The 16,234-nt window shown below is 43.0% G+C and overlaps 1 protein-coding gene across 1 annotated transcript in view; it reads right to left on the bottom strand.

Moving 5' to 3' along the window:
* Positions 1 to 781: 781 nt before the first annotated feature.
* Positions 782 to 16,234, bottom strand: part of cracd (capping protein inhibiting regulator of actin dynamics) — a 42,051-nt gene continuing 26,598 nt past the window's right edge. Inside the window, exon 6 of the mRNA XM_048598848.1 lies at positions 782 to 1,002. Coding sequence (XP_048454805.1) covers positions 782 to 1,002 — 221 coding nt within the window. The remainder of the gene's footprint in view (positions 1,003 to 16,234) is intronic.

Raw genomic sequence — 16,234 nt, forward strand, 5'->3', positions numbered from 1 at the left:
CTTGTTCCGCACCTCAATCCAAACTGACTGTGTAGACATACCTTCTTCACTATCTTGTTTACCTGCAACTCCACTTTCAAGGAACCATGAACCTGCATTCCAAGGTTGCTCTGTTCAGTAACACTCCCCAGGACCTTACCATTAAGTGTATAAGTTCTGCCCTGATTTGCCTTTCCAAAATGCAGCACCTCACATTTATCTACATTAAACTCCATCTGCCACTCCTTGGCCCATTGGGCCATCTGATCAAGGTCCTGTTGTACTCTGAGGTAACCTTCTTTGCTGTTCACTACACCTCCAATTTTTGTGTCATCTGCACACTTACTACCCATACCTCCTATGTTCACATCCAAATCATTTATATAAATGACAAAAAGCAGTGGACCCAGCACCGATCCTTGTTTCACACCACTGGTCACAGGCCTCCAGTCTGAAAAACAACCCTCCACCACCCTCTGTCTCCTACCATCATTGTTTCTGGATCCACATAACTAGTTCTCCCTGTATTCCATGTGACCTAAACTTGCTAACCAGTCTACCATAAGGAACCTTATTGAACACCTTACAGAAGTTCATATAGATCACGTCCATCTCTCTACCCTCATCAATCCTCTTTGTTACTTCTTCAAAATACTCAATTAAGTTAGTGAGACACAATTTCCCACACACAAAGCCATGTTGAATATCCCTAATCAGTCCTTGCCTTTCCAAATACATGTAAATCCTGTCCCTCAGGATTCCCTCCCACAACTTGCTTTAATTCAGCCCAATATCTAATATATTAAACAGTGAAATAATAGTGGCTATATACATTTTCCTTAGTTTGTTTCTCTGCTAGCTTTGCTTCTCTGGCTTGTCTTCTTTCTTCTCGGCTGGCCTGCTGCTCACGGAATCCTTTCTGCTTCTGCATCGCTAGGGTGATCCATAGAGGCTGGGAAGATTCCACTCTATCCACAAGCCGTGAGCTGTCCAGGGAATGTCGGCTCTGAAGAACAGGTTTCTCTGGAAAGAAATTACAGTGCTGATTAATTTCCTCCGAAAGGACGTTAGCAAACCAAAGCTGGTGATGCAATTACATACATAGTCAGTTTATCTGGAATTTAGAAGGTTAAGGGGTGATCTGATGAAATTTTTCAAGATATTAACAGGAAAATAAAGGATAGATAAAGATTTCCACTATTGGAGATTCTAGGATTACGGGCATAGTCTGGGAATTAGGACCAGACTGTTCAGGAGAGGTATTAGGACGTACTTCTATCCACAAAGGACGCTCGAGATTTGGAATGCTCTTCCACAAATGGCAGTCAATGCTAGATCAATTTTTAGTTTTAAATCTGAGATGGATACATTTTTGCTAAACATAGGTATTAAGGGATATAGGCCAAAGGCAGTTATATAGCAATAGGCATTTTCTCATTTAAAGTTGGAACAGATTTGAACAGGCTGAATGGCCTACTCCTGTTCCCATGTTCTGTTTAAATCAACAGCAAACTGTTCATTGCACTTCACAAGTGAAAACTAAATAGGGAAGAAGAACACAGTAATTGGCAATTGTGAATGACTAGACAACTTACCCCAAGCTATATATAAAAAAAAAGACATTCAGTTAAACATTTAATGTTTGGGGCTGAGATGATATCAATGAAAAATATATTTTGGTATTAAAAAGTAAATTTTGAAAACTCCATGTTCAGAGATTAAATTAAGAAATTACCCGATATAATCCCAAATAACAAAAACATGAAGGATTACAATGTTGACATTGCAGCAATTTCAGCAAAAAACCGATATGAACAAGAAGGGCTATATTTTTCCAGCCTTTAAATGATATCAGAAATCATGGAAAAGTTGGGAAAAAATAGCTAGAGTGAAAATAATGGATTGTTTCGTTAAGGAAAGTAAGTCTGACTATCTGCTTAAGATTTCAAAGGCTGGATGAAAATCTCACTAGTGAATGACAGGGTGCTGATTTGCATGCATTAACATCTCATTATTACCTTGTCTCACCTTATTTACATAGAACATTACAGCGCAGTACAGGCCCTTCGGCCCTCGATGTTGCGCCGACCTGTGAAACCAATCTGAAGCCCATCTAAACTAAACTATTCCATTATCATCCATGTTTATCCAATGACCATTTAAATGCCCTTAAAGTGGGCGAGTCTACTATTTTTGCAGGCAGGGCATTCCACGCCCTTACTACTCTCTGAGTAAAGAACCTACCTCTGACATCTGTCTTATATCTATCACCCCTCAATTTAAAGCTATGTCCCCTCGTGCTAGCCATCACCATCCGAGGAAAAAAGGCTCCCACTGTCCACCCTATCTAATCCTCTGATCATCTTGTATGTCTCTATCAAGTCACCTCTTAACCTTCTTCTCTCTAACGAAAACAGCCTCAAGACCCTCAGCCTTTCCTCATAAGACCTTCCCTCCATACCAGGCAACATCCTGGTAAATCTCCTCTGCACCCTTGCCAATGTTTCCACATCCTTCCTATAATGCGGTGACCAGAACTGTACGCAATACTCCAATTGCGGCCGCACCAGAGTTTTGTACAGCTGCAACATGACCTCATGGCTCCGAAACTCAATCCCTCTACCAATAAAACCTAACATACTGTACGCCTTCTTAACAACGCTATCAACCTGGGTGGCAACTTTCAGTGATCTATGCACATGGACACCGAGATCTTTCTGCTCATCCACACTACCAAGAATCTTACCATTAGCCCAGTACTCTGTATTCCTGTTACTCCTTCCAAAGTGAATCACCTCACACTTTTCCGCATTAAACTCCATTTGCCACCTCTCAGCCCAGCTCTGCAGCTTATCTATGTCCCTCTGTAACCTGCAACATCCTTCCGCACTATCCACAACTCCACCGATTTTGGTGTCATCCGCAAATTTACTAACCCATCCTTCTACGCCCTCATCCAGGTCATTTATAAAAATGACAAACAGCAATGGCCCCAAAACAGATCCTTGAGGTACACCACTAGTAACTGAACTCCAGGATGAACATTTCCCATCAACCACCACCCTCTGTCTTCTTACAGCTAGCCAATTTCTGATCCAAACCGCTAAATCACCCTCAATCCCATGCCTCCGTATTTTCTGCAATAGCATGCAGTTTGCTATTTTCCCAGGTACTGGTAAGAAACCAGACAGTGCCAATTCCCAACTTTAAAATCTGACAGATAACCTGCATCTCGTCAGCTTCTTCTCAAGGCATCCCTCTTGGCCAGCATTCCCCAATGTCTCAGCACATACTTCTTAGCAGCAACTGTCTGATCTAGGTGATTACTCCAGACCAAGTTGGCAGGGTTTAAAATGGTGTGCAGCTAGAATTTAAGAAAGCACTTGCACCACGAATGCTGTGAGATCTCAAGATTAGCCAACACATCAGATGCTGTTGAGTGCAAGAAGGGTAAGAGTGGCATTGTCGAGGTGGGGTATATACTTAATGAGGTTAATGGCATAAACATGGTCACTAGGACTCACTGATGGAAATTCTCCACGAAACTCCCAGAAATTGACACTTAGCCAAATTTTGGGAAGATTCGGCCCAAGGTTTTAATAATGTTGCCAGACAAATAATAAATTTGCTAGCTGAATAGCAAATTCATTTTTAAAATTTTTAATTCATTTGTGGGATGTGGGCGTCACTGGCTGGCCAGCATTTATTGCCCATCCCTAGTTGCCCTTGAAAAGGTGGTGGTGAGCTGCCTTCTTGAACCGCTGCAGTCCACCAGCTGTGGGTTGAACCGCAATGCTGTAAGGGAGGGCATTCCAGGATTTTGACCCAGTGACAGTGGAGGAAAAGCGATATATTTCCAAATCAGGATGGTGAGTGGCTTGGAGGAGTCCTTGCAAGTGGTGGTGTTCCCACTTATCTGCTGCCTTTGGCCTTCTAGATGGACATGATTGTGGGTTTGGAAGGTGCTGTCTGAGGATCTTTGGTGAATTTGCTGCTACTGAGCGTCGGTGGAGGAGGGAGTGGATGTAGTATCGATCAAGCAGTCTGCTTTGTACTGGATGGTGTCAAGCTTCCCAAGTGTTGTTGGGGCTGCACTCTTCCAGGCAAGTGGGGAATATTCCATCACACTCCTGAGTTGTGCCTTGTAGATGGTGAATTGGCTTTGAGGATTATTGCCTGTAATAGTGTAAAAATTGTTACAACAGTTCTATGGGTAAGTTGATGTAAGGAGTGCTGTCTGTTATTGTTCACCAGCTCCCTGGTTCTGACACTGGGCTGATGTAGTGGAATGTGGTGTGGTGGGAAACACAGGAGGCAGATGCTTCAGAGGCAAAGAAAACTCTGATTTTATTGAAAGACAAGCAAATTGAATATATTTACAGGAAAATGAGAAGATGAATATCAACCCCAACTACTGATGACTCAGACCTGTCTCCCAGTTAACCTGATCCCCAGTTAAGCTTTACAGCCAAGACTTGATATGGTGGGTAAACAGATACAGTGATTGGCTGTTACCAACGCTAACAGGGCAGAGAGAGAGTGAGAGAGAGAGAGATTACGTGCTAACCTATTCCATTTCCCTTCCTTCAGGGTGTCCTACACCATTAGCACCCGAACCCCACCTTCCCCTATCTAAGCTGGGTTAGAGGGTCTCAATGACATTAGGCTCACCACTGGAGTGGAATGTGATTTTGGCTGGCTCTTTTCCGCAGTCTCTGGCCGTAGCTGGGAGTCTGCGGAGGGCCGCAAGTGCTGCCAACAGTCAGTCTGGTGGTGTCCGCTGATGCGGTTAGGCGCATTGGACCTTGAGTTCTTTCCTTTCCTGATTGCTCCGGTTGGTGTCTTGTGTCTCTGGATGCTCTCGGTCGCCTCCAGACATCGATGGGAGGTTTGTGGTTGGTTGATGGTGTTCGATGGTTGTGAGGGATTGCTGTCAGTGTGGAGGGTTCGCAGAGTCCATGACTTGGAGGTGTCTGTGGAAACTTATCTCTCGATCGGTAAGTCTGACTGATTTCCTTTCCCTTCCTCGGGGCTTTGGCTCAAGGGCTCCTTCGCCTGCAGGGCCTGATCCTTGTTCAGACTCTCAGATTTCTCTCATGAACCGCTCACACTGGGCACACACAGAGCCCACCTCAGAGCACACACCTGATTGAAATCAGGGCGTGTTGCTGGTATTACAGTGCACAGTGCTGGGATCGGGGTCTCCAGTTATACCCAACTGTAGACTCCTTATCTCCCGCCGAATCTGGTTTCGGCTGCCGAGCTATTGTTCCTCCTCTCGGGGCTAAATGAGCTTCCTGATCACTGGAGAAGGTGTGAATGGCTTTTCCCTTGAGGTGAATGGTTTCGATGGTTTGGAATATCCAGTATTTCCCTTGGATGGGTATTTGTTAAGTTTTGAATAGTAGTGTGAATGTTTTTACATCCAAAGGTGAAACAGGTTTACATGTAGCACAATGGTGTAGAATGTCTGTGTGCCTGAGCACTGGTTGGAAATTGAATAGCTTTGTACCTCTGTAGGCTCCAGAAAGTCTGAAGTTGTTGAAGTTGTTTGTTTCCTGCAGTCTGGCTTCCATTGTTTCAGCTGGGGCATGAATGGGGTACTTCCTTTAGTGTCTGTAAACTAACCCCTGTTCCAGACAGGGGTCTGAAGAAGGGTCCAGACCCGAAACGTCAGCTTTCCTGTTCCCCTGATGCTGCTTGGCCTGCTGTGTTCATCCAGCTCTACACTTTGTTATCTCAGATTCTCCAGCATCGGCAGTTCCTACTATCCCTGTTCCAGACATCTGCCCCTGGGCTTACATATTATCCAGACTGTCCCTACCAGCCTTTTTCTGGTTCAGTTGCAGCCCATGGTTTCTTGAGTCCAAAAGTGCAGTGACTTTTAATCCAATTTAATTTCCACAAACTTCTGTCATCGGAGGGTTTCGGTCCAGGGTATATCCAAAAACTGATGGGGATTTTTGCCCCACCTTACATTTACTCTTCCTTCCTGAGAATATGCAATTTAAATGGTAATTCTGCAGTCTATTTACAAACTTCTCTCAACACCATTATAAAGTGGACACTAAATGACACTTTAGATTACAGTGTAGTCAGACTTTTCAATTTCCCTATCTTCATCCCCACTTCTTTACCTCTCTGAGGAAAATATCTTGTCCCCATTCTAAGCTGATAGAATCTACATTAAGGAATTCACCATTGACCTGATGCACTACACAAAATGAGTTTGATTGGCACTGTCATTTAAACATTAGCTCTTCAACTCATCAATTGAATATTATAAAAATGTTAATTTAAAATCAATATGTTAACAGTGATAGCCACGTGTATTTTATGTCAAAAGTTATTGTGCTTTCCAGACCTGCTGACTGGGAGCTGATTTCTTAATGTTGAGCTGTTCTAATCGTATTATAGTTTTAAATACTCAGAGTGTTTTTACAATAGAGTTAAGTAAGTTAAATGAGCTCCAAGTCAATTTATGATGATGGCTCAAGGGACAAGTATTTGACAAAGTAATGGGACTAATGGTGGACAAGTCACCAGGATCTGATGGCCTGCATCTAAGGCTTTGAAATGAAGTGGGTGTAAAAATAATGAAGACATTGGTCAAAATGTTCCAGAACTGACTGAATTTCAGGAGGGAGTCAGTGAATTACAGAACTGCCAATGTGACACACCTGTTCAAAAAAGGAGAGAGACAGAAAGCAGGAAACTAATAGGCCAGTTAGCCCAACATCTGTTGTTAGGCAAATGCTAGAGTCCTTTCTTAAGAAAGCAATAGGAGCACATTTAGAAAAGCTTAATGCTATCAAAGAGACAGCATGATTTGTGAAAGGAAATCATGTTGACAAATTAGCTGGAGTTCTTTGAGGAAATAGCAAGGAAAATGGACAAAGGGGAATCAATAGATATAGTGTATTTAGATTTCCAGAGGCATTCAATATGATGCTATACAAAAGGTTACTGCACAAGATAGGAGCTCACAATATTTGGGGTAATATATTAGCATGGATTGAAGATTGGTTAGCACACATAAGACAGAGAGTTAGGATTAATGGGTCTTTTTCAAGCTGGAAAAACATAGCTAATGGAGATTCAAAAGTATCAATTCTAGGGCCTCAATTATTTAATATCTATGTATCTCTGAAGCACGGGCAGAGTGTAACATTTCCACATTTGCTGATGATACAAAAATAGGTGGGACAGCATGTTGCGTTGAGGACATAGGAATCATCAAGGAGTTATTGATTGGTTGAGTGAACGGACAAAAACTTGGAAGATGGAATTTAACATAGGAAAGTGTGACGTTATGCACTTTGGTAGGAAGTATCAAAAGCAGACTATTATTTAAGTGGAGAGAGATTAAAAGAAAATTGAATGCTCTGGTTATTCTTGTGCATGAAACAGAAAGAGTTAGCATGCTGGTGTAGCAAGCACTAAAGAAGGCAAATGGAATTTTGGCCTTTATTGCTAGTGAGTTGGAGTTTAAATATAGGGAAGTTTGTTACAACTGGACTTGGTGCTGGTAAGGCGGAACCTGGAGTACTGTGTACATTTTTGGTCAACATTTTTAAAAAGGGATATATTGACACTGGAGGCTTTTTAAAAGAGATTCAGGAGGTGCATACATAAGGCGCAAGAGGGTAACTAGAGAAAAGGTTGGCCCACTCAAGGACAAAGGAGGGAAGTTATGCGAGGAGTCAGAGAAAATGAGTGAGATTCTTAATGAGTACTTTGCGTCAGTAATCACTGAGGAGAGGGAATGACGGATGTTGAGGTTAGAGATAGATGTTTGATTACTCTAGAGCAAGTCGGCATAAGGAGGGGGGAAGTGTTGGGTATTCTAAAAGGCATTAGGGTGGACAAGTCCCCAGGTCCGGATGGGATTGATCCCAGGTTACTGAGGAAAGCGAGAGAGGGAATAGATGGGGCCTTAACAGATATCTTTGCAGCATCCTCGAGCACGGGTGAGGTCCCAGAGGACTGGAGAATTGCTAATGTTGTACCCTTGTTTAAGGAGGGTAGCAAGGATAATCCAGGTAATTATAGACCGGTGAGCCTGACGTTAGTGGTGGGGAAGCTGCTGGAGAAGATACTGAGGGATAGGATCTATTTACATTTGGAAGAAAATGGGCTTATTAGTGATAGGCAGCATGGTTTTGTGCAGGGAAGGTCATGTCTTACCAACTTGATAGAATTCTTTGAGGAAGTGACAAAATTCATAGATGAGGGAAGGGCTGTAGATGCCATATACATGGACTTCAGTAAGGCATTTGATAAGGTTCCCCATGGTAGGCTGATGGAGAAAGTGAAGTCGCATGGGGTCCAGGGTGTACTAGCTAGATGGATAGAGAACTGGCTGGGCAACAGGAGACAGAAAGTTGTAGTGGAAGGGAGTTTCTCAAAATGGAGAACTGTGACCAGTGGTGTTCCACAGGGATCCGTGTTGGGACCACTGTTTTTTGTGATATACATAAATGATCTGAAGGAAGGTATAGATGGTCTGATTAGCAAGTTTGCAGATGACACTAAGATTGGTGGAGTAGCAGATAGTGAAGGGGACTGTCAGAGAATGCAGCAGAATATAGATAGATTGGAGAGTTGGGCGGAGAAATGGCAGATGGAGTTCAATCCAGGCAAATGCGAGGTGATGCATTTTGGAAGATCCAATTTAAGAGCGAACTATACGGTAAATGGAAAAGCCCTGGGGAAAATTGATGCACAGAGAGATCTGGGTGTTCAGGTCCATTGTACCCTGAAGGTGGCAACGCAGGTTGATTGAGTGGTCAAGAAGGCATATGGCATGCTTTCATTCATCGGATGGGGTATTGAGTACAAGAGTTGGCAGGTCATGTTACAGTTGTATAGGACTTTGGTTCGACCACATTTGGAATACTGCGTACAGTTCTGGTCGCCACATTACCAAAAGGATGTGGATGCTTTGGAGAGGTTGCAGAGGAGGTTCACCAGGATGTTGCCTGGTATGGAGGGCGCTAGCTATGAAGAGAGGTTGAGTAGATTAGGATTATTTACATTAGAAAGATGGAGGTTGAGGGGGGACCTGATTGAGGTCTACAAAATCATAAGAGGTATAGACAGGGTGGATAGCAAGAAGCTTTTTCCCAGAGTGGGGGACTCAATTACTAGGGGTCACGATTTCAAGGTGAGACGGGAAAAGTTTAAGGGAGATATGCGTGGAAAGTTCTTTACGCAGAGGGTGGTGGGTGCCTGGAACTCGTTGCCAGTGGAGGTGGTAGAGGCGGGCACAATAGCGTCATTTAAGATGTATCTAAACAGATACATGAATGGGGAGGGAGCAGAGGGATACAGATCCTTGGAAAATAGGCGACAGGTTCAGGTAGAGGATCTGGATCGGCTCAAGCTTGGAGGGCCGAAGGGCCTGTTCCTGTGCTGTAATTTTCTTTGTTCTTTGTTCTTTGTGCATGCCTGGGATGATGGGGTTGTCTCATCAAGAATGGTCAAATAGGTTAGGCCTTTATTCATTAGAGTCTAGAAGAATGAGGGGCGATCCTACTGAAACATCCAAGATTCTGACTGGGTTGACAGGATAGATGTTGAGAACATCTTTCCACTAATGTGGCAATCTCAAACAAGAGGACATAGTTACAGAATAAAGGGACACTCATTGAACATTAAATTTCTTCTCTCAGAGGGTAATGAGTGCCTGGAATTCTCTATCCCAGAGAATTGAGGAGACTAGATCAAGAGAAGATAGATTTTTGAAATATTGGGAAGTTGATGACTGTGAGGAGGCATAAAAGAGGAGCTGAAACCTGGGGCAGATCAGCCATGATCTTATTGAATGGTAGGACAAGACTGAGGGGCTGAGTGGTCTGCTCCTTGTTGGCTTATGCTCTTATGATACATGTTTAATCTTTTTTAACAGCTGATTGTGTCCTAATAGAAAAGTAATTTGCAGATGAACATACTAAGCAAATAAAATATGGATCATCAACCCACCTTTTGTGTGTCCAAATTTGAATAAGTGATCAATTCGGTGTTTTTGTTTTTCTTTTGAATGTTTAAAACAATAGTGGGTGGATATTTTCTTATTCATTCATAGGATGTGGGCATCACTGCTCGGAACAGTATGTACTTCCCATCCCTCCAGGTCCTGTTTTTGATACTGGGCATATGTTTAGTTCAAATTTGTATCAACTGTAAATAATGGCATTTTCTATGTTAACCTTTTCTAGAGCAAGATAAACAGAAAATATTTATGGAACAATGGATACCCAGGGTGATTATAACACTGTAATTCAAACAAGGGATTCAATTAATGGTATACATCTGTCATAGGAAAGATGCAGTGCTTTAGAACTGTCAACTGATCCTGGAATTAATCCCATGATCTCTCTGAAACGAGTGCTTTTGATCTGTATACTGAGATTCAAAATGACTGAAACCATTGTAATTGCCTGCTGGGCAGATAAAGTGTGCATTAATATCCCTAGATTAACATTCTAGTTTATTGACATCTGTATGAGCACAGCTACGTTAATAGAAGCAAGTTATCAATTAACATCTGCCTGGCCCCAGTGTTGGCTTAGCAGCAATCAGCATTTAAAGTCTCAAGAGGGCACACTTGCGCTTTACACGGTATAAAACACTCAATTTTATAAAACAGCACATCTTCTGATTTGATGCTAGTAACTACACTAGTGGTGCTTGTGAAAGCATAATTATGAGATGAGAAGAGTGGAATTCAATTCCTATTTGAACCAGGCACAGGCACTTCACCCAACTAAAGCCAGCATTGCTCAAATGGGTCAGCACCAGAGTTCGCTTTCTTTTGAAAGCGGATAGCAAAACACCAGCTCCCAGAACAGCATATCTGGAAAGTGGAGAATGGATGTGGAGAAAGGTGATATGGCTGAAATGAGTTAGCAGCAGGCTGGAGAATTTTATATGCCCAGAAGGAGAATTCTTATTCCATGTGAACACTAATAAAAAAAAAAATCTCCTTTTCCAGTTTCCAAGTTTTGTATACTTATTAAAGATTACTGTTTATCTTTTGTAAAACCAAACTCAGAAAAATAGACTGTGTGTTGCAATCGAGAACCTAATGAAATATTTCACATTGCTGATTCCACTTATTGCTCACTGTCTGCTGGAATAAAAAATGGCATTTATTGCAAAATGTTAGCTAACAATAACATGGGAAAATTTCACAAGTCAATTTGAACAAGCAGAAGACATATCAATTGCACATGCACAATTCAGTTATTCTACTAAAGTATGAAAGGGAATTCTAAAAATTACACATACTCAGTTGTACAAGTAATATTTGCAATTTCCTGCAAGTGTTGTGTGTAAAAAAATTCTAATCAAATTACTGGCTTTTGGGATGCTTGCTGTAAAATAAAATCTTTAATGATTATAGAAAAAGATTGCAAACACAATTCTAAAATAAATATTAATAGTGATATTTCCTGTACTTTTGATTGGTTTCATTTATTGTATCCAATATAATTCGTCACAATCTGAAGTAATTAGAGGTACAGAGGAAAGAAAGCAAGTTCTAGCACAATTATAGATAAAGGGTTGCCGAGGTTAGAAAGTACAGAAGCAGAACATTCAGTCCAGCCAGTCCATTGCAGCCTTTATTCTCCATTTCAGCCTCCTCATATCTTTCCATATCACAATCTATTATAATCATCTATTCCTTTCCCTTACAAATGCTCAGCTAGCTTCCTGTAACTCATTTTAACCATTGCCTGTGAGAGGTCTGCATACTCATCACTGGGTAAAGCAATTCTGTCTGAAATCCCTATTACATTTCTTGGTGACTCTCTCATCACTCTGGTCTCTAGCGACACTCTTCAGCAAACATGGAGACATTCTGCATCTACTCTCTAGAAAGCTTTTATAATTTTAAAGATATCAATTAGGTCACTTCAAGTTTCTTTTTTCAAGTGAAAGGGGCTCAGTCTGATCTGTATACCCAAGCACTTCCAGTATCATCCTTGTATATCTCCTCTGCACCCTCTCCAGTGTCTCCTTATACATTTATAATACACTGACTAGAACTGCACAGCAAGCTCTGAGCGTGGTTTAGCCAAGTTTGATGCAGGTTAGGCATAGCTCCCCTACTTTTCAATTCTACACATCTAGGTATAAAACTTAGCAATTAGTTTGATTTTTTACACCTCAGTTAGTGTGTTGAAACTTTAGAGATTGGTTTACTCTAGAGCTCTTTGTTTCCCTAACCCCTCCCAACTAGATTTGTATCACCCAAGTAATTAGTGACTCTAGTCTTTCTACTACAATTTTCTACCTCACAGTTACTCGTGTTGTAGCTAATTATTTGCCTGTTCTACAAATCTATTAATGTCTTCCTGTAATTTGTTGCATCCATGTCAGAATCAATTTGTACCACCCTCTTCCAGGTCTCTTAAATAGTGCACTGAACTATCAAACTTCATTCAGTGCTCAATTCCAGGGGTGGAACTTTTGTCACAGTACTCACATTTTGAAGAGGGTTAGCTCAGTTTTTCTCAGGACTTCCAAAGAATACACCTGATTTGTATATCTGTAATACATGTATATCTGTAGATATACGTCATCTACAAAACATTTAGGTAAATTGTTGCAAATAAATTTTACAATAAACGGAAATAAATAGAATCAACCATAGGTGGATAGAAGAAATAATGCTAAGAATAGAAATATTAAGTGTAACAGAAAATTGTCCAGAGTTTCTTTTGCTGAAGTTATGATAGACAACCAAGAAAATCCCAATGGAAGCTCAACCCTTGGGAGGTGAATTTGGGAAATACATAATTTTAGTTTTAACAAACTGGGATAGACTACTTCACTAATTCAAAGAACACTATTCAAATTCTACTATAAACTTCGAATAATTAGCAGGAAGGGAGTCAAAAACCTGACTCTACATATGGACTAGAATTTTCTATTTTGGAGTTTAAATATGGCAGTGAATGTCTTAGACAGTAGCACATCCACCATGGCCCATTACTACCCCTTCATCTCATTTCATTATCATAATCAAACTGTTTCTGTAATGATTTAAAATGGTGAATTATGTGGCCAGTGAGCAGAAGCTCTCACTGCTACTGGAACCTTCTGGGCTCTCACATATTCAAAAGCCCATGAGCCCCATAAACTTCACATCCCTCAGGATCTCCCCCTGCAACCCATCGACATGATGCTGCAACTTCCCACCTTCCCCCTGAGCCCCTGGTATATGAGGTAACTTTCCCAAGTTCTCCCACGCCCTCATCAGAAGCCAGGGTGCTCCTGACTGTGGATGAATCCTCCTCCCACATGACTCCCTTCGCATCCATGCTTTACCGTATCCAGCTCGCTTACAAATACTTTACAGTTGTCATTTTCCCTTTTCTCCAGTCTGCAGTCCTCTTCCCAAAGAAAAGGTTTGACAGGTTCCTCCCTTTGGCAGAGGGCTCTTTCAGTTCCAACTCCTTTAGTTTCTGTGGACAGACCAGATGGACTGACTGTGGCCCAGCCCCTCGAGCGACCTGATCAGAGACACTCAAACGAGAACATCCCAGGCCTCTGACTGATGTCTGTACAGCTCCAGGACAATGTTAGCACTTTCGCAGAGCTGGTTTGCGCTGGAACCACAGGACAGACCATGACCTACTCCCTGGACGCCACCCTCCCCCCTCCCGACTGAGAGAACACTAACCAGATGCCTGACTGTGACCAATTCCCTGGACTGGTATCAGAGGTTGCCTTGACTTACTGTGTTGGGATCCCCTGACTGACTGGTCTCTCCATGGACTTCAGTAAGGACTATTCCCCTGAGACTTTGAGACATGGCTGCCTGCTGGCTGTCCATGCAGTGTGCTTACAGTGTAAGCTGCTAGCACATGGTACAGGTGAGAGATTGATGTAACTCACTGCTGTACAGCAAGCTGTGCGCCCCCTAGACTGAGGACTGCTGAGCAGCAAGGCAAACTACCTCGTGTGTGACTGCATGAAAAGGTACAACAAGGCAAGGCAAGGTAGGGATGATATGAGTATCCAGGCAAACGAGCAGTAAGAAAGCAAGGGAGCAGCCCTGAGATGCAGCCAGGTCCATGAATTATCTGAGTGCCTGTTCTTTCATACACAGCATCTGGATTTTCCAAAGAGAGACAATCACACTCAGATTGCCACTCGCTCTTTTTTTTTATATTAATAAGGAGCTCCACATTTCTGCGAGGTGATTCCTATTGAGGGACCATCAGAAATTTGGAACATATTTTGAATCTGACAGGTCTCTCACAATGCGGGATAGTCAGGAGAAGACAAACCATGTCCCCTTTCTCCCAGTCATCTGTCCCCATATTCTACGATTTAAATGTTCGGCATCACAGACAGACACTTTGATAGCTCCCATGAAAGTGTACATGAGAGGTTAGGGTTTCAGGAAGGTAGGCTGCTAGGTGCCAGGGTACAAAGTAGGAAGAGGGCCAAGCAAGTGACAGAGTGTTTTGGTCAGGTCAGACTGGGTGAGAGATATCAGGTCCGGTGAGGGGGCTGGGTGTTGGGTTAGCAGCAGACTGTCATTACGCTCCAGTTGTAGGGGAATATCCAGCTGAATCTTTAATTTCCTAGGCAATTATATTGGAGACTGTTATGATGGGGGTTCCACAAGGTCCCCTATGAACAACTCCCATATAAGCTGCAGAAATTAACATCGGAAAATGTGGACCATTTTTAGATTTCTACCCAATGATAATATTAAGTTTATACATAACTTTTCTGTTCTACAAGATTTGTTTGTTATGGTTTAAGTGCATAGGTCAATTATCATCTGTGGTATGTGATGTCTAAGAAACAAGTCTCTTATCATGATATGGGCCTTTTCCTTGATACCAATGTTTAAAGATTTGTAGATATAGTAGGAACTGCTGATGTTGGAGTATGAGATAACAAGGTGTGGAGCTGGATGAACACAGCAGGTCAGGCAACATCAGAGGAGCAGGAAAGCTGACGTTTCGGGTCGGGAGCCTTCTTCAGAAATGGGGGAGGGGAAGGAGGCTCTGAAATAATAGAGAGAGAAGATGACAGAGGAGCAGATAGGTGGAGAGAAGACAGGCAGGTCAAGGAGGCGGAGATGAAGCCAGTACAGGTGAGTATAGGTAGGGAGTTGGGATGGGGGTTGGTCAGTGAGGAGGAAGGGGTGGGTAGGTGGGAGGGAAGATGGACAGGTCAAGGAGGCAGGGATGAAATGGGCTGGACTTGGGATGAGGTCAGGTGTAGGGAGATTTTGAAGCTTGTAAAGTCCACATTGAGACCATTGGGCTGCAGGGTTCCCAGGTGGAATATGAGGTGCTGTTCCTCCAGCCTTCGGGTGGCATCATTGTGGCACTGGAGGAGGCCCAGGATGGATATGTCGTCCAAGGAGTGGGAGGGGGAGTTGAAGTCATTCGCGACTGGGAGGTGTTATCGTTTGTCACGAACCAAGCGTAGGTGTTCCACAAAGCGGTCTCCAAGCTTCTGCTTGGTTTCCCCAATCTAGAGGAGGCCATGTTGGGAACAGCGGATACAATATACCACATTAGTGGATGTGCAGGTGAACATCTGTTTAATGTGGAAGGTTTTCTTGGGGCCTGGGATGGAGGTGAGGGTGTGGTGTAGGGGCAGGTATAGCACTTCCTGCAGTTGCAGGGAAAAGTGGCAGGGATTGTGGGGCTAGCTGACGAGGGAGTCGCGGAGAGATTGGTCCCTCCGGAAGGCAGATAAGGGTGGGGAGGGAAAAATGTCTTTGGTGGTGGGGTCGGATTGCAGATGGGGGAAGTGGCGGAGAATGATGCGTTGAATCCGGAGGTTGGTGGGGTGGTACGTGAGGACGAGGGGGATTCTGTTTTGGTTGTTATTGCAGGGAGGGGGTGTGAGGGATGAGTTGCTGGAAATGCGAGAGATGTGATTGAAGGCGTTTTCGACCACTGTGGAGGGGGAGTTGTGGTCCTTGAAAAACGAGGACATCTGGGATGTCCGGGAGTGGAATGCCTCATCTCGGGAGCAGATGCGGCGGAGGTGAAGGAATTGGGAATAGGGGATGGCATTCTTGTAGGAAGGTGGGTGAGAGGAGGTGTATTCTGGGTAGCTATGGGAGTCGGTGGGCTTGTATCTTTGCTTTTATATGTCGAAACAGTTAACTTCTCCCTTCTACCACATTTGCTGTAATATTAAACATGGTAAGGGAAACTATTTCAGAGATAGTAGGAACTGCAGATGCTGGAGAATCTGAGATAACAAG

This window comes from Rhincodon typus, chromosome 1 (genome assembly GCF_021869965.1).
Source record: "Rhincodon typus isolate 14 chromosome 1, sRhiTyp1.1, whole genome shotgun sequence".
In the NCBI taxonomy this organism is placed as follows: domain Eukaryota; kingdom Metazoa; phylum Chordata; class Chondrichthyes; order Orectolobiformes; family Rhincodontidae; genus Rhincodon; species Rhincodon typus.